At 38.3% G+C, this 21,535-nt stretch overlaps 1 protein-coding gene across 6 annotated transcripts in view; it reads right to left on the reverse strand.

Annotated features, from left to right (window-relative positions):
* Positions 1-21,535, reverse strand: part of WNK3 (WNK lysine deficient protein kinase 3) — a 189,016-nt gene that overhangs the window by 48,631 nt on the left and 118,850 nt on the right. For all 6 annotated transcript variants that reach the window (XM_019823858.1, XM_019823859.1, XM_019823860.3 and 3 more), the window contains exon 12: positions 16,586-16,733. In XM_019823858.1, coding sequence (XP_019679417.1) covers positions 16,586-16,733 — 148 coding nt within the window. The remainder of the gene's footprint in view (positions 1-16,585; positions 16,734-21,535) is intronic.

A 21,535-nucleotide genomic window follows, 5' to 3' on the forward strand; every position in this document is an offset into this window, starting at 1 on the left:
TTGCTCGCTCTCTCTCTCTCTCACTGTAAAATAAGAAAAATATTTTAAATATTATGCTACTGAAAAATTACAAAGCGACCCAGGAAAATGCGCATGATATATTAAGTTTTTAAAAATGCAAAATACGGGGCACCTGGGTGGCTCAGTCAGTTAAGCATCCAACTCTTGATTTTGGCTCAGATCATGATCTCCTGGTTTGTGGGACTGAGCCCTGCAATGGGTTTTGCACTGACAGCCCTGAGTCTGCTTGGGATTCTCTCTCTCAACTTGTCTCTCTCTCTCTCTCTCTCTCTCTCTCTCTCTCTCTCTCTCCCCCATAAATAAATAAATAAATAAATAAATAAATAAATAAGACTATGACTTCTCAAACTATTGCAAAAAATAGAAAAGGAAGGAAAACTTCCAAATTCATTCTGTGAAACCAGCATTACAAAACCAGATAAAGACATACAAAAAAAGAACTATAAGCCAAAATCACTGATGAACATAGATGCAAAAGTACTCAACAAAATACCACCAAACTGAATCCAATAACACATTAAAAAAATCATTCACCACGATCAAGTGGAATTTTTCCTTGGATGCAAGGGTGGCTCAATATTTGCAAATATATCACTGTGATACATACGTCAACATGAGAAATGATAAGAACTATATGATCATTTCAATAGATGCAAAAAAGCATATGACAAAGCACAACATCCTTTCATGATATAAATCCTCAAGAAACTAGGTTGAGAGGGAACATACCTCAACATAATAAAGGCCATATATGAAAAATCCACAGATAACGTAATGTTCAATGGTGAAAACTGAAAACATTCCCCCTTAAGGTCAGGAAAAAGTCAAGGATGTCTACTCTCACCACTTTTATTCAACATAGTACTAGAAATCCTAGCCTCAGCCATTAGACACAAAAAGAAATAAAAGGGATCCAAATTGGCAAGAAACAAGTAACCTTTTGCAATTTGAAAATGACATGACACTCTATGTGAAAAACCACCAAAAAACTACTAAAACTAATAAATGAATTTACAAAGGTTGCAAGATACAAAATCAATATATAGAAATCAGTTGCATTTCGGGGCGCCTGGGTGGCTCAAATGTTTAAGCATCTGACTTCAGCTCAAGTCATGATCTCATGGCTTGTGAGTTTGAGGCCCCCGTTGGGCTCTGTGCTGGCAGCTCAGAGCCTGGAGCCTGATTTGAATTCTGTGTCTCCCTCTCTCTCTCTGCCTTTCCCCACTCGTGCTCTGTCTCTGTCTCTCTCTCTGAAAGAAATTGAAGACAATACAAACAAATGGAAAGATATTCCATGCTCAAGAATTTGAAGAACATATATTGTTAAAATGACCATATAACCCAAAGCAATCTACAGATTTAATGTAAACCTCACCAAAACATTTTTTTTTACCGAACTAGAAAAAAATATCCTAAAATTTGTATGCAACCACAAAGGACCCAGATTTGCCAAAACAATCTTCAAAAAGAAAAATAAAGCTATATGTATGTCAATTCCAGACTTAAAGTTATACCACAAAGCTATCATAATCAAAAGAGTATGGTACTGGCACAAAAACAGACACACAGATCAAGAGAACAGGACTAAAGCCCAGAAATAAACCCACAATTACATGGTAATTTAATCTTCCACAAAAGAGACAAGAACACACAATTGGAAAAGTCTCCTTGAAAATTAGTGTTGGTAAAACTGGAGAACTACATGCAAAAGAATGGAACTAGACCACTTTTGTACACTATACACAATAATAAATGCAAAATGGATGAAAGAACTAAATGTGAGACTTGAAACCATTAAAGTCCTACAAGGGAACACAGGCAGTAATTTCTCTGACATTGGATATACCAATATTGTTCTAGATAAGTCTGCCAAAGCAAGGGAAATATAAGCAGAAATGAACTATTGGGACTACATCAAACTAAAATGTTTCTGTACAACAAAGGAAACGATCAACAAAACTAAAAAACAATGTACTGAATGGGAGAAGATATTTACAAATGACCTATCCAATAAAAGGTTAGTATCCAAAATATATAAAGAATCAACAATAGCCAAACTATGGACAGAGCGCAAATGTCCATCGACTAATGAATGGATAATGAATGCATAAAGAACATATGGTGTATACATGCATGGGCGCACGCACGCGCGCGCACGCACACACACGCGCGCACACACACACACACACACACACACTGGAATATTACTCATGAGTCAAAAAGAATGAAATCTTGCCATATGCAACAATGTGGATGGAGCTAGAATGTATAATGCTAAGTGAAATAAGTCACTCAGAGAAAGACAAATACCATACAATTTCATTTATATGTGAGATTTAAGAAACAAAAAGGATGAACATATGGCAAAGGGGGAAAGAGAAGAGAGGGAAAAAAACCACAAGAGACTCTTAATTCTAGAAAACAGACTATGGGTTGATGAAGGGAGGGGAGTGGGAGATGAGCTAGATGGGTGATGGGTACTAAGGAGGGCACTTGTGATCACTGTTTTTATTTTAATATGAAATTTATTGTCAAATTGGTTTCCATACAACACCCAGTGCTCATCCCAACAGGTGCCCTCCTCAATGCACATCACCCACTTTCCCCTCCCTCCCACCCCCCATGAACCCTCAGTTTATTCTCAGTTTTTAAGAGTCTCTTACGGTTTGCCTCCTTCCCTCAGTGTAACTTTTTCTTCCCCCTTCCCCTGCCCCATGGTCTTCTGTTAAGTTTCTCAGGATCCACATAAGTGTGAAAACATATGGTATCTGTCTTTCTCTGCATGACTTATTTCACTTAGCATGACACTCTCCAGTTCCATCCATGCTGCTAAAAAAGGCCATATTTCATTCTTTCTCATTGCCAAGTAGTATTCCATTGTATATATAAACCACAACTTCTTTACCCATTCATCAGTTGATGGACATTTAGGTTCTTTCCATAATTTGGCTATTGTTGAAACTGCTGCTATAAACCTCGGGGTACAAGTGCTCCTATGCATCAGCACTCCTATATCTCTTGGATAAAAACCTAGAAGTGCAACTGCTGGGCGGTAGGGTAGTTCTATTTTTAATTTCTTGAGGAAACTCCACATTGTTTTCCAGAGTGGCTTCACCAGTTTGCATTCCCATGAACAGGGCAAGAGGGTTCCTGTTTCTCCACATCCTCTCCAGCATCTATAGTCTCCTGATTTGTTCATTTTAGCCACTCAGGTTGGCGTGAGGTGATATCTGAGTGTGGTTTTGATTTGTATTTCCCTGACGAGGAGTGATGTTGAGCATCTTTTTATGTGCCTGTTGGCCATCTGGATGTCTTCTTTAGAGAAGTGTCTATTCATGTTTTCTGCCCATTTCTTCACTGGGTTATTTGATTTTTGGGTGTGGAGTTTGGTGAGCTCTTTACAGATTTTGGATACTAGCTCTGTATGTGATATGTCATTTGCAAATATTTTTTCCCATTCTGTTGGTTGCCTTTTAGTTTTGTTGACTGTTTCCTTTGCAGTGAAGAAGCATTTTATCTTCATGAGGTCCCAATAGTTCATTTTTGCTTTTAATTCCCTTGCCTTTGGGGATGTGTCAAGTATGAAATTGCTGCGGCTGAGGTCAGAGAGGTTTTTTCCTGCTTTCTCCTCTAGGGTTTTGATGGTTTCCTGTCTCACATTCAGGTCCTTTATACATTTTGAGTTTATTTTTGTGAATGGTGTAAGAGAGTGGTCTAGTTTCATCCTTCTGCATGTTGCTGTCCAGTTCTCCCAACACCATTGGTTAAAGCGACTTTTTTCCATTGGATATTCTTTCCTGCTTTGTCAAAGATTAGTTGGCCATACTTTAGTGGGCCCAATTCTGGAGTCTGTATTCTACTACATTGGTCTCTGTGTCTGTTTTTGTGCCAATACCATGCTGTCTTGATAATTACAGCTTTGTAGTAGAGGCTAAAGTCTGGGATTGTGATGCCTCCTGCTTTGGTCTTCTTCAATATTACTCTGGCTATTCGGGGCGTTTTGTGGTTCCATACAAATTTTAGGATTGCTTCTTCTAGCTTTGAGAACAATGCTGGTGCAATTTTGATTGGGATTGCATTGAACGTGTGGATAGCTTTGGTTAGTATTGACATTTTAACAATATTTATTCTTCCAATCCATGAGCAGGGAATGTCTTTCCACTTCTTTATATCTTCTTCAATTTCCTTCCTAAGCTTTCAATAGTTTTCAGCATACAGATGTTTTGCATCTTTGGTTAGGTTTATTCCTAGGTATTTTATGCTTCTTGGTGCAATTGTGAATGGGATCAGTTTCTTTGTCTTTCTGTTGCTTCGTTATTAGTGTATAAGAATGCAGCTGATTTCTGTACATTAATTTTGCATCCTGTGACTTTGCAAAATTCATGTATCAGTTCTAGCAGACTTTTGGTGGAGTCTATCAGGTTTTCCTAGTATAATATCATTTCATCTGCAAAGAGTGAAAGCTTGATTTCATCTTTGCCCATTTTGATGCCTTTGATTTCCTTTTGTTGTCTGATTTCTGATGCTAGAACTTCCAACACTATGTGAAACAACAGCGGTGAGAGTGGGCATCCTGTCGTGCTCCTGATCTCAGGGGGAAAGCTCTCAGTTTTTCCCCACTGAGGATGATATTAGCTGTGGTCTTTTCATAAATAGCTTTTATGATGTTTAAGTATGCTCATTCTATCCCGAGTTTCTTGACGGATTAAGAAAGGATGCTGAATTTTGTCAAATGCTTTTTCTGCATCTATTGACAGGATCATATGGTTCTTTTCTTTTGTTAATGTGATGTATCACATTGATTGATTTGTGAATATTGAACCAGCCCTGAAGCCCAGGAATGAATCCCACTTGATCATGGTGAATAATTCTTTTTATATGCTGTTGGATTTGATTTGCTAGTACCTTATTGAGAATTTTTACATCCATATTCATCAGGGACATTGGCCTGTAGTTCTCTTTTTTTTTGCTGGGTCTCTGTCTGGTTTAGGAATCAAAGTAATGCTGGCTTCACAGAATGAGTCTGGAAGTTTTCCTTCCCTTTCTATTTTTTGGAACAGCTTGAGAAAGAAAGGTATTATCTCTGCTTTAAATGTCTGGTAGAATTCCCCAGGGAAGCCATCTGGTCCTGGACTCTTACTTGCTGGGAGATTTTTGATAACTGATTCAATTTCCTCACTGGTTATGGGTCTGTTCAAATTTTCTATTTCGTCCTGTTTGAGTTTTGGAAGTGTGTGGTGCTTAGGAATTTGTCCATGTCTTCCAGGTTGTCTAGTTTGTTGGCATATAATTTTTCATGGAATTCCCTGAAAACTGCTTGTATTTCTGACGGATTGATTGTAATAATTCCATTTTCATTCATGATTTTATCTATTTGGGCCATCTCCCTTTTCTTTTTGAGAAGCCTGGCTAGCGGTTTATCAATTTTGTTTATTTTTCCAAAAAAGCAACTCTTGGATTCATTGATCTGCTCTAATCTTTTTTTAGATTCTATACTAAATAAATACTGCTTATTTCTGGTCTGATCTTTATTATTTATCTTCTGCTGACTTTGGGGTGTCTTTGCTGATCTGCTTCTATTTCCTTTAGGTGTGCTGTTAGCTTTTGTATTTGGGATTTTTCTTGTTTCTTGAGATAGGCCTACATTGCAATGTAGTTTCCTCTCAGGACTGCTTTCACTGTGTCCCAAAGCATTTGGATTGTTGTATTTTCATTTTCATTTGTTTCCATAATTCTTTAATTTCTTCTCGAATTGCCTGGTTGATCCATTCATTCTTTACTAGGGTGTTGTTTAACTTCCATGCTTTTGAAGGTTTCCCAGACGTTTTCCTGTGCTTGATTTCAAGCTTCATAGCATTGTGGTCTGAAAGTATGTATGGTATGATCTCAATTCTTGTATACTTACAAAGGGCTGGTTCGTGACCCAGTATGTGACCTATCTTGGAGAATGTTCCATGTGCACTCGAGAAGAAAGTATATTCTGTTGCTTTGGGATGCAGAGTTCTAAATATATCTGTCAAGTCCATCTGATCCAATGTATCATTCAGGGCCCTTGTTTCTTTATTTATTCTCTGTCTAGATGTTCTATCCATTGCTGTAAGTGGAGTTAAAGTCCCCTGAAATTACCACATTCTTATCAATAAGTTTGCTTATGTTTGTGATTAACTGTTATACATATTTGGGGGCTCTCGTATTCGGTGCATAGACATTTATTATTCTTAGCTCTTCCTGATGGATAGACCCTGTAATTATGATATAATGCCCTTCTTCATCTCCTGTTACAACCTTTAATTTAAAGTCTGGTTTGCCTGATATAAGTATGGCTACTCCAGCTTTCTTTTGATTTCCCGTTGCATGATAGATAGTTCTCCATCCCCTCACTTTCTTTTTTTTTTTTTAATTTTTTTTTTCAACGTTTATTTATTTTTGGGACAGAGAGAGACAGAGCATGAACGGGGGAGGGGCAGAGAGAGAGGGAGACACAGAATCGGAAACAGGCTCCAGGCTCTGAGCCATCAGACCAGAGCCTGACACGGGGCTCGAACTCACAGACCGTGAGATCGTGACCTGGCTGAAGTCGGACGCTCAACCGACTGCGCCACCCAGGCGCCCCATCCATCCCCTCACTTTCAATCTGAAGGTGTCCTCAGGTCTAAAATGAGTCTCTTGGACCCAGTAAAAAAAGAGAACCACAGGCCAATATCCCTGATGAATATGGATGCAAAAATTCTCAATAAGATACTAGCAAATCGAATTCAACAGTATATAAAAAGAATTATTCACCATGATCAAGTGGGATGCATTCCTGGGATGCAGGGCTGGTTCAACATTCGCAAATCAATCAACGTAATACATCACATTAATAAAAAAAAAAAAAAGAGAAGAACCATATGATCCTGTCAATCGATGCAGGAAAGGCCTTTGACAAAATCCAGCACCTTTTCTTAATAAAAACCCTTGAGAAAGTCGGGATCGAAGGAACATACTTACACATCATAAAAGCCATTTATGAAAAGCCCACAGCTAACATCATCCTCAACGGGGAAAAACTGAGAGCTTTTTCCCTGAGATCAGGAACACGACAGGGATGCCCACTCTCACCGCTGTTGTTTAACATAGTGTTGGAAGTTCTAGCATTGGCAATCAGACAACAAAAGGAAATCAAAGGCATCAAAATTGGCAAAGATGAAGTCAAGCTTTCGCTTTTTGCAGATGACATGATATTATACATGGAAAATCCGACAGACTCCACCAAAAGTCTGCTAGAACTGATACATGAATTCAGCAAAGTTGCAGGATACAAAATCAATGTACACAAATCAGTTGCATTCTTATACACTAATAACGAAGCAACAGAAAGACAAATAAAGAAACTGATCCCATTCACAATTGCACCAAGAAGCATAAAATACCTAGGAATAAATCTAACCAAAGATGTAAAGGATCTGTATGCTGAAAACTATAGAAAGCTTATGAAGGTAGTTGAAGAAGATATAAAGAAATGGAAAGACATTCCCTGCTCATGGATTGGAAGAATAAATATTGTCAAAATGTCAATACTACCCAAAGCTATCTACACATTCAATGCAATCCCTATCAAAATTGTACCAGCATTCTTCTCGAAGCTAGAAGAAGCAATCCTAAAATTCATATGGAACCACAAAAGGCCCCGAATAGTCAAAGTAATTTTGAAGAAGAAGACCAAAGCAGGAGGCATCACAATCCCAGACTTTAGCCTCTACTACAAAGCTGTCATCATCAAGACAGCATGGTATTGGCACAAAAACAGACACATAGACCAATTGAATAGAATAGAAACCCCAGAACTAGACCCACAAACGTATGGCCAACTCATCTTTGACAAAGCAGGAAAGAACATCCAATGGAAAAAGGACAGTCTCTTTAACCAATGGTGCTGGGAGAACTGGACAGCAACATGCAGAAGGTTGAAACTAGACCACTTTCTCACACCATTCACAAAAACAAATTCAAAATGGATAAAGGACCTGAATGTGAGACAGGAAACCATCAAAACCTTAGAGGAGAAAGCAGGAAAAGACCTCTCTGACCTCAGCCGTAGCAATCTCTTACTCGACACATCCCCAAAGGCAAGGGAATTAAAAGCAAAAGTGAATTACTGGGACCTTATGAAGATAAAAAGCTTCTGCACAGCAAAGGAAACAAACAACAAAACTAAAAGGCAACCCACGGAATGGGAAAAGATATTTGCAAATGACATATCAGACAAAGGGCTAGTATCCAAAATCTATAAAGAGCTCACCAAACTCCACACCCGAAAAACAAATAACCCAGTGAAGAAATGGGCAGAAAACATGAATCAACACTTCTCTAAGGAAGACATCCGGATGGCCAACAGGCACATGAAAAGATGTTCAACGTCGCTCCTTATCAGGGAAATACAAATCAAAACCACACTCAGATATCACCTCACGCCAGTCAGAGTGGCCAAAATGAACAAATCAGGAGACTATAGATGCTGGAGAGGATGTGGAGAAACGGGAACTCTCTTGCACTGTTGGTGGGAATGCAAATGGTGCAGTCGCTCTGGAAAGCAGTATGGAGGTTCCTCAGAAAATTAAAAATAGACCTACCCTATGACCCAGCAATAGCACTGCTAGGAATTTACCCAAGGGATACAGGAGTACTGATGCATAGGGGCACTTGTACCCCAATGTTTATAGCAGCACTCTCAACAATAGCCAAATTGTGGAAAGAGCCTAAATGTCCATCAACTGATGAATGAAGAAATTGTGGTTTATATACACAATGGAATACTACGTGGCAATGAGAAAGGATGAAATATGGCCTTTTGTAGCAACGTGGATGGAACTGGAGAGTGTGATGCTAAGTGAAATAAGCCATACAGAGAAAGACAGATACCATATGGTTTCACTCTTATGTGGATCCTGAGAAACTTAACAGAAACCCATGGGGGAGGGGAAGGGGAAAAAAAAAAGAGGTTAGAGTGGGAGAGAGCCAAAGCATAAGAGACTGTTAAAAACTGAGAACAAACTGAGTGTTAATGGGGGGTGGGAGGGAGGAGAGGGTGGGTGATGGGTACTGAGGAGGGCACCTTTTGGGTGAGCACTGGGTATTGTATGGAAACCAATTTGACAATAAATTTCATATATTGAAAAAAATAAATAAATAAAATGAGTGTGTTGTAGACAGCAAATGGATGGGTCTTGTGTTTTTATCCATTCTGATACTCTATGCCTTTTGGTTGCAGCATTTAGTCCATTTGCATTCAATGTTATTATAGAAATATATGGTTTTAGAGTCATTGTGATGTCTACAGGTTCCAGGCTTGTAGTGATGTCTCTGGCACTTTGTGGTCCTTGAAACATTTCACTCACAGAGTCCCCCTGAGGATCTCTCGTAGGGCTGGTTTAGTGGTGATGAATTCCTTCAGTTTTTGTTTGTTAGGGAAAATCTTTATCTCTCCTTCTATTCTGAATGACAGACTTGCTGGATAAAGGATTCTTGGCTGCATATTTTTTCTGTTTATTACACTGAAGATTTCCTGCCATTCCTTTCTGGCCTGCCAAGTTTCAGTAGATAGGTCTGCTACTACCCTTATGTGTCTACCTTTGTATGTTGGGGCCAATTTATCCCTAGCTGCTTTCAGAATTCTCTCTTTATCCTTGTATTTTGCCAGTTTCACTATGATATGTCATGTAGAAGATCGTTTCATGTTATATCTGAAGGGAGTTCTCTGTGTCTCTTGGATTTCAATGCCTATTTCCTTCCCCAGATCAGGGAAGTTCTCAGCTATGATTTGTTCAAGTACACCTTCAGCCCCTTTCTCTCTCTCTTCTTCTTCTGGAATTCCTATGATGCGGATATTGTTCCATTTGATTGCATCACTTAGTTCTCTAATTCTCCCCTCATACTCCTGGATTTTTTTATCTCTCTTTTTCTCAGCTTCTTCTTTTTCCATAATTTCATCTTCTAATTTACCTATCTCTCCTCTGCCTCTTCAATCCGTGCTGTGGCCACCTCCATTTTATTTTGCACCTCATTTATAGCATTTTTTACCACCTCATGACTCTTTTATAGTCCCTTGATCTCTGTAGTAATAGATTCTGTTGTCCTCTATGCTTTTTTCAAGCCCAGTGATTAATTTTATGACTATTATTCTAAATTCTTGTTCTGTTATATTGCTTAAATAGGTTTTGATCAATTCATTAGCTGTTGCTACTTCCTGGCTTTTTTTTGAGGAGAATTCTTCCGTTTCATCATAATTTGGGTAGTTTTCTATCCTTTGTTCGTTTTAATTTGTTTAATGTTTTTATTTTTGAGACAGGGAGAGACAGAGTATGAGCAGGGGAGGGGCAGAGACACAGAATCCGAAGCAGGCTCCAGGCTCTGAGCTGTCAGCACAGAGCCTGATGCGGGCCCAAACTCATGGACTGTGAGATCATGACCTGAGCCAAAGCGGACACCCAACCGACCGATCCACCCAGGCGCCCCAAGTCCTTTAAGCGTTTTAAAAGCTTGTGTGCTCTGCACCTGCAAACACTGCTATATTAAAGGAGCGTTATACAGTGTCCAGGGCCTGACGCATCAGGAGGTGTTTAATCAGGGATTGTTACTTGCTCTCTGTTGTTGTGACTTTGGTTATTTTATTACCCTACTCGTAGTAATATTTTGTACCCTCCACCAGATTTGTTCTTTGGAGTAGCCCTGTAAGGAAAACAGACAGACAAACAGGAGACAAAAACATGCAAACACACTAGCAAATAACACAAACAAATAAACAAAAACAAAAACCTAACGGCTAAAAACCAAAACCCAAAAACACAGACTACAAGTAAAGAAGAGGTTGGAGGAGGTGCTGAGGGAAGAGCACATCCAAAGAGAAATGACAATAGTGGGGTGGGGGATAAATGTTGATTGGGCAGTTGATTAGTCAGAGAGACTAAAAGGCTCAATCCAGAGAGAAAGGAAAATAAAGAAGGAGGTGGGGAAAATGAAACGAAGATAAAATTACCCATAAAGAGAAACTATATGGCTTGATTATTCCAGAGAGAGAGAAAGGAGTGTAAAGAAGGACAGTGTAAAGAAGAACATGCATCAAGACAATGCATTAAATATGCCTGTTCAGACAGACCAAAAACCAGAGTAACCAGCCAAGGGGAGGGAAGAGATAAGGAGGAGAAATGGCGGCGGGGGTGGGGGGCGGCGGCAGACGAAGGCAGGTTCTGTGCTATCATGGAGCCCTCCAGGAAGGGAATGGCTTTCTCAAGCTGCAGACTGAGCCTGTGACCTACAATCGCACCCAGGCGTGGCTCCCCTCCTCCCCAGCTGTGGGAACAGGGAGCTGGCCCCAGTCCGAAGAAAGCCCTGCAGTTAGAGATTGGATCCCTCTCAGTCTCAGTCCGAGGTCTTTCTCGAGCACTGAGTTTTGTATGTAAGTAATCAATCACAAAATTCCATTCCTGAAACCAATACTGCACTGAATGTTAACTAAAATTTAAATATAAAAAAAATTTAAAAACATCAATATATACATAAATTATGTTGTACACCTTTAATGTTTATAATGTTATATGTCAATTATATCTCATAAAACTTAAAAAAATAAAAATTACAAAAAACAAAATATGTGAAAAACTTCTAAAACTCAACACAAGAATATAAGCCCATTACAGAATCGTCAGAAGAGAGTCAGAGCTTGGGAAGATGGTGGAGTAGGAGGATGCAGAGCTCAACCCTTCCTACATTTTCAACTAGATATCATCCACACCCAAGTCAATAAACTGGAGAGTGATCCAAAGACAGGCAAAACAAACTCCACAACTAGAGATGAAGCTGCATTTGAAAAGTTAAGAAGGTCAGAGGCCAAAGAGGCTGCCCACAAAAGGAATAAAGTTATGTGCATAAACAAAGCAGAGAAACTGACCCTCACACCAGGGAGTGCGCAGGAGGAATACTGATCCCCATAAAGTTTGGTTCTAAGAACCAGAGGGGCAGGGGCACCTGGGTGGCAAAGTCTGTTGAGCACCGGACTCTCAATTTCAGCTCAGGTTATAATCCCAGGGGCATGGGATCAAGGCATGCAACAGGCTCCACACTGAGCACAGAGTCTGCTTAAGATATTCTCTCTCTCTCTCTCCATCTGCCCTGTTCGCGTTCTCTCTCTTAAAAAACCACACACACACACACACACACACACACGCACACACACACAAGAGGGACTACATTCTATGAGTTTGTAAAACCAGTGGGGCTTACAACCTGGAGCTTTATAGGTCAGCTGACTCAGCACTGGGCAAGCCAGGTGGGTGAATGACAGGTGGGTTGCCACCCTTAAAGAGACAGCAAACTGCAGAGAGGCAACATAAAAATGGCAGCTTATACAAAGCCGGGGGAAACAGGAGTCAGATCTGTTCATACTGATTTTGGACTGTATTGGGGACTTTTCCTAAAATAAGGGAGCTGGCACATGCCAGTTTTGTCCCCTGCCCATAGCATAAGCACAGAGACACCTGCAGAAGGCGAGACTGCACAGACGCTTGCTACCTAACCCACCAGCAGTATTCCACACCCGTGAGTTCTGCTGAGGATTGCCTACTCCAAGCCTGCAAGCCTTGGCCCTATACTCAGGGCAAATTATGTTAAAGACACACAGGTACCCTGCCTAGCAACAGGTGCACAGCTGCCAAAGGGCAACAGGCATGTCAGCAGCACCATATCCTGCTATGCACACCCACCACCCTTGTGTATCCTGCCCAACTGCGATCCCCAGCTACCATTGCACATTGAGCCCAAACTCATGGCCTGGCCTCGATGGCACATAGTCCCCAGGGGTTGTGGGAGGGGGGACGGGCTAAATGGGTAAGGGGCATTAAGGAATCTAGTGAAATCATTGCTTCACTATATACTAACTAGTTTGGATGTAAATTTTAAAAAATAAAAAAGTTAAAAAAATAAAAATTAAAAAAAAAAGTACGGGGAAACAAATGAAAATGAAAACACAATGATCCAAAACCTCTGGGATGTAGCAAAAGTGGTTCTAAGAGGGAATTTACAACAATACAGGTCTACCTCAAGAAGGAAGGAATATCTCAAATAAACAACCTGACCATGCACCTAAAGGAGGTAGAAAAAGTACAACAGTCAAAACCTAAAACCAGAAGAAAAATGGAAACAAAGATGGGATTAGAAATAAAAGATATAGAAACTAAAAACAAAACATAGCAAAGCAAAACAAAACAAAACAAAACAAAACAAACAATAGAACAGATCAATGACACCAGGAGCTGGTTCTTTGAAAAAAATTATAAAATTGTTAAACCTCTAGTCAGACTTGTCAAGAAAAAAGAGAAAGGGCTCAAATAAATAAAATCACAAATGAGAAAAGAGAAATAACAACCAACATCAAACATATAATCATAAGAGAATACTATGAAAAACTATATGCCAACAAATTGGATAAGCTAGAAGAAATGGATAAATTCCTAGAAACATATAAACTACCAAAACTGAAACAGAAGGAAATAGAAAATTTGAACAGAGACAACCAGCAAAGAAATTGAGTCAGTAATCAAAAAATTCCCAACAAACAAAAGTTAGGGACCAGATGGCTTCACAGGTGAATTTTAACAAAATTTAAAGAAGAGTTAATACCTATTCTTCTCAAACTATTCCAAAAAAATAGAAAAGGAAGCAAAACTTCCAAATCCACTCTATGAGGCCAGCATTACTCTGATACAAAATCCAGATAAAGACACCACTCAAAAAGAGAACTACAGGCCAATATCCCTGATGAACATAGATGCAAATAATCAATTTTGAAAAGGAAAAGCAAAGTTGAAGACATCACAATTCTGGATTTCAAGTTATACTCCCAAGCTATAGTAATCAAACAGTATGGTACGGGCACAAAGAGACACAAAAACCAATGAAAAGAAATAGAAGATGCAGAATAAACCCACAACTTCAGGGTTAATTAATCTTTGACAAAGCAGGAAACAATATGCAATGGTAAAAGGACAGTCCATTCAACAAATGGTGTTGGAAAAACTGGACAGCAACATGCAAAAGAATGAAATTCCACCTCTTTCTTATACCATACACATAAATAAGTTCAAAATGGATTAAAGATCTGAATGTGAGACCTGAAACTGTAAAATTCCTAGAAGAGAACACAGGCATTAACTTCTTTGAAATCAGCAGTAGCAAATTCTTTCTATTTATATCTCCTGAGGAAAAGGAAACAAAAGCAAAAATGATCTACTGGGATGACATCAAAATTAAAAGCTTCTGCACATCAAAGGAAACAACTAAAAAAACTAAAAGGCAGGGCGCCTGGGTGGCTTGGTTGGTTAAGCATCCGACTTCGGCTCAGGTCATGATCTCACGGTCCGTGAGTTCAAGCCCCGCGTCGGGCTCTGTGCTGGCAGCTTGGAGCCTGGAGCCTGTTTTGGATTCTGTGTCTCCCTCTCTCTCTGCCCCTCCCCTGTTCATGCTCTGTCTCTCTCTGTCTCAAAAATAAATAAACATTAAAAAAAATTAAAAAAAAAACAAACTAAAAGGCAACCTATGGAATGGGAGAAGATACTTGCAAATTACATATCCAATAAAGGGCTAGTATGCAAAATATGTAAAGAATTTATAAAACTCAACATACAAAAACAAATAATCGAATTAAAAAGTTGTCAGAAGACTTAAACAGACATTTCTCCAACGAAGATACTCAGGCCAAAAGACACATGAAAATGCTCATCATCACTTATCATCATGGCATTGCAATCAAAACTATAATGAGATATCACTTCACACCTGTCACAATGACTAAAATCAACAACACAAGTAACAACAGGTGTTTATGAGGATGTGTAGAAAAGGGAACCCTCATGCACTGTTGCTGAAAATGCAAACTGGTATAGCCACTGTGGAAGACAGTATGGAGGTTCCTCAAAATGTTAAAAACAAAACTACCCTATGATTCAGTAATCACACTACTAGGTGTTTACATTAAGGATACATAAACACTAATTCAAAGGGATACATGCACCCCTATGTTAATAGCAGCATTTACAGTAGCCAAGATATGGAAGCAGTACAAATGTCCATCGATTGATGAGCGGATAAAGAAGATATGGGGTGCCTGGGTGGCTCAGTTGGTTAAGTGTCTGACTTTGGCTTAGGTCATGATCTCACAGTTCATGAGTTTGAACCTCTGTGCTGACAGCAGAGAGCCCACTTTGGATCCTCTGTCCCTGTCTCTCCACCCCTCCCCCAATCATGTACATGTACTCTCTCTCTTAAAAATAAACATTAAAAAAAATTTTTAAAAAGATATGGTTGGGGTGCCTGGGTGGCTCAGTCAGTTGAGTGTCCGACTTCAGCTCAGGTCATGATCTTGCAGTCTGTGGGTTCGAGCCCCGCATTGGGCTCTGTGCTAACAGCTCAGACCCTGGAGCCTGCTTCAGATTCTGTGTCTCCCCCTCTCGCTGCCCCTCCTCCCTCTCATGCTCTGTCTCTGTCTCTTTGTCTCACAAATAAATAAACATTAAAAAAAATTGAAAGATATGGTATATACATACAAAGTAGGTTACTCAGACATAAAAAAGAATGAAATCTTGTCATTTGCAACAAAATGGATGTAGTTCAACAATATAATGCTAAGTGCAATAAGTCAGTCAGAGAAAGACAAATACCATAAGATTTTACTCATATATAGGATTTAAGAAACAAAACAAATAAGCGGAAGATTAAAATAAAAGAGAGAAGGAGAGAGAGACACTCAAGAAACAGACTCCTAACTATAGAGAACAAACTGATGATCACCAGAGGGCATGTGCATGGGGGATGGATAAAATAAGTGATGGGTATTAAAGAGTACACTTATGATGAGCACTAAGTGATATATATGATTTTTGAGTAACTATATTGTACAACTGAAACTAATATAACAACATTGTATGTTAACTATACTAGAATTAAAATTAAAAACTTAATGAAATTAAAATATATGTGTGTGTGTGTTCAGCAAAAAAAAAGGAAGAATATGAAGTTATACAATGGTTTAAGCATCCATCCAAGATGTATATACCAATTAGTTAGAAATATCAGCTTTAAAGTTTGGATTCCAATCAGACTATCAATTGCTAGTTCAATGACCATAGGCAAATTGCTTTACCCCTCTAATCTTCAATATCTTCATTTGTAAACATGAGTATGCTAACACCTATCATACAGGTTTACTGAAGGATTAAATGATAAAACAAAGGCATAACATTTAAGGTGTCTACCAAAAAAGAAAACATTTGCTACTATTACTAGTACTATTACAACCTTAATAATGTAAAATACTATACATACATATAGAAAAAGATGAAAAAAGTGAATTTCATTTTCTTCCTTGTATTTGGCCTATACTTCCTAATACATAATATTGTTATCAGAAAAAATTTTAATGAGAGAAACATTAGCGCTTCACATGCTTTATACTCACCTCTTAAGAAACATGGCCCCTCTCTGTCAACACAGACCTCTACACACACTCTTAAGCAAATAATATTTACACACTGACCTGAAGCACAGTAAGTTGGAATTTAGTCCCCTTCTCTGGTCGAGGACAGGAAGCTCTTCTTTGTTTGCTCCGATCTTGTTTGCCATTTCCATATAGGTTATCAGGAGTATTGATGTTTTCCTTCACAGCTGCCACATCTTGATTCAGACTAGTTATTTAAAAAAAAAAAAAAAGCAACTCCTATTCAATTTCTCAGAGCAAACACTATGCCATAATTCTCAAAGCCCAATATTTAACCCAAATCAGAATTATCATCAGAAATTCTATGATAGCTAGAATAATTCCATTCTCATGGCAAAATTCTAGACAACTTCCAATTATAAAATAATACATTATGAATTTAAGGAAAATAAATAAGAAATATAATATGTGAGAATATACAAATAGCAAATTGTACACCCATTTAAGGGTGAATTTAATAGTGTGTGAATTATATCTCAATAAAGATGTTTTTAAAAATTATGAAACACTGAGATAATATGTATTTATTTGGCAATCACCTGACACTAGTGGGAATGAAAGAAAAACACTGTCAGTGATGGACCTCTGTGGAACCTTTTATCAGAGGATTCTCTTGATCAGCTTTATCTTGTTTGTTTTTTGGGTATATTATTAATTTGTTCAAATAAAACTTCTAAAAACCAATTTTCACTCAAAATATACCTGTTTATGTGAAAAAAATCAATAGGGTATATATAGATAGACCAAGTGAAGAAGAAAGGAATAGGGCAAGAGAAAGAACAAAAAATGAAAATCCAATGAAGAAAATGTACTAGTGGGTTGTTGGAAGATAGCAGTGGAGTAGGAGTACTCTAAGCTCACCTTGTCCCACAAACACAACCAGATAACTATCAAATATTCCTAAATACACCAGAAAATGACCTGAAGACTGGCAGAGCATACTACACAACTAAAGGTAGAAAAGAGGCCACATGGAAGAAGGTAAAAAGTGTGGAGATGTGGTTGGGGAGTGAAATGGACCATGACCATGGGAGTGGAGAGAATGCACTGGTTGTAGAGAAGGGTGAGACAGACTAACATGCAGGGGAGTGCTTGGGGGAAACAAATTCCATAACAATTGGCTTGTAAAGCAAGAGGGGCCAAATTTCATGACTGCTGGCAACTAGAGGGGCATAAAGTCTGGAGATTTAAAGGTCACTGGGCTTGGCTAGGATACAGCATGGAGGGCATTATGTTGCTCTTGCAGAGAAGGCAGGCAAACAACCTGTGGGTACACAGCACAGAAACAGTGATATGAAAAGTACCTGGCACATACAGTGGAGAGGGTTATTTGTTTATTTTGGACCACATCCAAGAGAGGCAGTGTTCACGGAGAGAAATCTTCAGGAAGAAAATAACAAGACAGTGCCATTTCTCTCCACTGACCCTAAGCATAAGCACAGGGACACCTATAGGAACCAACACAACACCAACACTCGCTTACACCAAGCCCTGTCCCCCATATTTCAGTGGAACCACTCTTCTCATTTTCCACTGATGCCTTAGCAGTCCCCTCCTCTAGAAAACTGGCCCCAAACCCTGCTCACACCACACCTTCCCACTCAGGAGTTTTGAGGAGCCTCAGTTACAGCAGCAGTGGCAACAGGTCTCATTTCACAAACAGACCAGAGCACACCTAAGTTAAAACGTGCCACATTCAGTCCAGGGACCAGACATTCCTTGTAATAGGCAAACAAAGCCTCTATAGACGACTGACCTAAAGGATACAGCAGCAAAGACAAAACATAAGAGCACATGCAGAACACACTGGAGACACTCCAGGAAGCACCAGGCCTAGGGAAACAGGGGACACTACATGGCAGGGCACTACAGGATCTCTTCATCATAAGATCATTACCCTGAGGAACAGAAGATGTAGCTTATTTCCTAACACAGACAAATGGACACAGAAATGTAGGTAAAATGAAAAGACAGAGAAATTTATCCCAAATTAAAGAACAGTACAAGGCCATGGCCAGAGATCTAAGCAAAACAGAAATAAGTAACATGCCCAATAGAGAATTTAAAGTAATGATCACAAAGATGCTCACTGGACTTGAGAAAAGAGTGGAAGACATCAGTGAGACCCTTAACACAGAGATAAGGAATAAAATAGCATTGATAAAGGGCTCAATAAACCAAATGAGAAGCATGCTAGATGGAATGAACAGCAGGATGGAAGAAGCAGAGGAACAACTCAGTGACCTAGAAGACAGAATAATGGAAAGTAATCAAGTTGAACAAGAAAGAAAAGAACTATGAAAAATGAAAACAGACTTAGGGAACACAGTGACTCCACCAAATGTAATAATATTCATATTATAGGAGTCCTAGAAGAAGGAAGACAAAAGAGGGTACAAAATTTACTTGAAAAAATAATAGCTGAAAACTTCTCTGATCTGGGGAAGGTAACAGACATCCAGATCCAGGAGGCACAGGAAACTCCCATCAAAATTAACAAAAGGAGGTCAACACTAAGATATATTGTAATTAAACTGGCAAAATACAGTGATAAAGAAAAAAATTTTAAAGCAGCAAGGCAAAAGAAGATACCCAAAAGGCTGGAAACCCAAAAAGGCTAGCAGGGGATTTTTCAGCAGAAACTTTGCAAGCCAAAAGTGAGTGGCCTTATATATTCAAACTGCTGAATGGGAAAAATCTGTAGCTAAGAATACTCTATTCAGCAAGGCTATCAATCAGAATAGAAGGAGAGATAAAGAGCTTCCTAGGCAAATAAAAACTAAAGGAGTTCATGACCAAAAAACCAACCCTGTAAGAAATATTTAAGGGGACTCCTTGAGTGGAAAGGAGAGACCAAAAGTGACAGTATAAAAGTAGGAAACAAAAGGAGTAAAAAATAATATTTCTGTCAAAAATCAGACAAGGCATTCACAAAATAAAAGGAAAATGTGTCAAATATGTAAATACGGGAAATATGATAAAATATACCTAAAATGTGGGCAGGAGAGAAGCAAAGAATGGTTCTAATTTTAAATGATGATAAAATTAATATAGACAGCTATATGCTTAAGAGGTTATATACAAACCTACTGTTAACCATGTATCAAAAATCATTAATAAGTATGTAAAGAACAAAGAGAAAAAATCCAAATATATCAATAAGGAAAATCATCAATGATCAGAGAAAATGATCAGAGAAAATCTTCAGAAACCACAAAACAAATAATAAAATGAGAATACATTATCAATAATTACTTTGAATATAAATGGACTAAATGCTCCAATCCAAAGACATCGGCAGCACATATACTAAAAGACATAGGAGGACAGAATGGAAAGAAAGCAAGACAAATCTATATGTGGCTTATAAGAGACCCATTTTAGACCTAAAGACACAAGCAGAATGAAAATGAGGGGGTGGAGAAATGTCTATCATAAAAATGGATGTCAACAGAGAGATGAGGAGCAATACTTATATCAGAGAAAATAGACTTTAAAACAAAGACAGTAACAAGAAACAAAGAAGGACACTATATAATCATAAAGGGGATATCCAACAAGAAGTTGTAACAATTCTTAATAACTAGGACACCCATCTTACGAGCAACAAAAGACATAAAACAGTTAATAACAAACATAAAAATCAATAATAATACAATAATAGTTGGGTACTTTAACACCCAACTTACATCAGTGGACAGATCATTTAAACAAAACATCAACAAGAAAACAATGGTTTTGAATGCCACACTGGAACAGCTGGATTTAACAGATACATTCAGAACATTCTATCCCAAACAGCAGAATACATGTTCTTTTAAAGTGCACATGAAACATTCTCCAGAATAGATCACATATTAGATCTCAAAACAAGTCTCACGAAATTGAAGAAGATTTAAGTCATACCATGCATATTTTCAGGCCACAATACTACAAAACTAGAAGTCAACCACAGGAAAAAAATCTGTAAAGATCACAAATACATGCAGGTTAAATAACATGCTACTAAACAATGAATGGCTCAACCAGGAAATCAAGGAAGAAATAATAGCACATGGAAACAAATGAAAATGAAAACACAAGGTTCCAAAACCTCTGGGATGGAGCAAAAGCAGTTCTAAGAGGGAAGTTCAAGAATTCAGGCCTACCTCAAGAAGCAAAAAAAAAAAAAAAAACCTCAAATACATCACCTAACCTTACACTCAGTTTCTCTGACAGAAAAAGTACAACAAACAAAACCTAAAACCAGCAGAAGGAATGAAATAATAAATATTAGAGCAGAAATAAGTGATATAGAAACTAAAGAAACAATAGAACAAATCAATGAAATCAGGAACTGGTTCTTTGAAAAAAATTAATAAAATTGGTAGACCTCTAGTTAGACTTACCAAAAAAAGGAGAAAGGACCCAAATAGACAAAATCACAAATAAGGGAGGATAAATAACAGCCAACACTATAGAAATATGAACAATTATAAGTGTATTATGAAAATCTATATGCCATCAAACTGGACAATCTAGAAAACATGGATAAATTCATAGAAACATATAAACTCTCCAAATTGAAACATGAAGAAATAGAAAATCTTAGCAGATGGATAACCAGCAAAGGAATGGAACCAGTAATCAAAAAACTCCCAACAAACAAACGTCCAGGACCAGATGGCTTCACAGGCAAATTCTACCAAACATTGAAAGAAGACTTAATACTTACTCTTCTCAAACTATGCCAAAAAATAGCAAAGGAAATAAAACTTCCAAATTCATTCTATGAAGCCAGCATTACCCTGATACCAAAACCAGATAAAGACACCATAGAAAAGAGAACCACAGGCCAATATCCCTTATTCCTGCTGAATATACATGCAAAAGTCCTCAACAAAATACTAGCACACTGAATCCAACAATACATTAAAAACATCATCCACCACAATCAAGTGGGACTTATTCCAGGGTTTCAAGAGTGACTCAATATTGGCAAATCACTCA

Source organism: Felis catus, chromosome X, assembly GCF_018350175.1.
Source record: "Felis catus isolate Fca126 chromosome X, F.catus_Fca126_mat1.0, whole genome shotgun sequence".
NCBI classification, from domain to species: Eukaryota; Metazoa; Chordata; class Mammalia; order Carnivora; family Felidae; genus Felis; species Felis catus.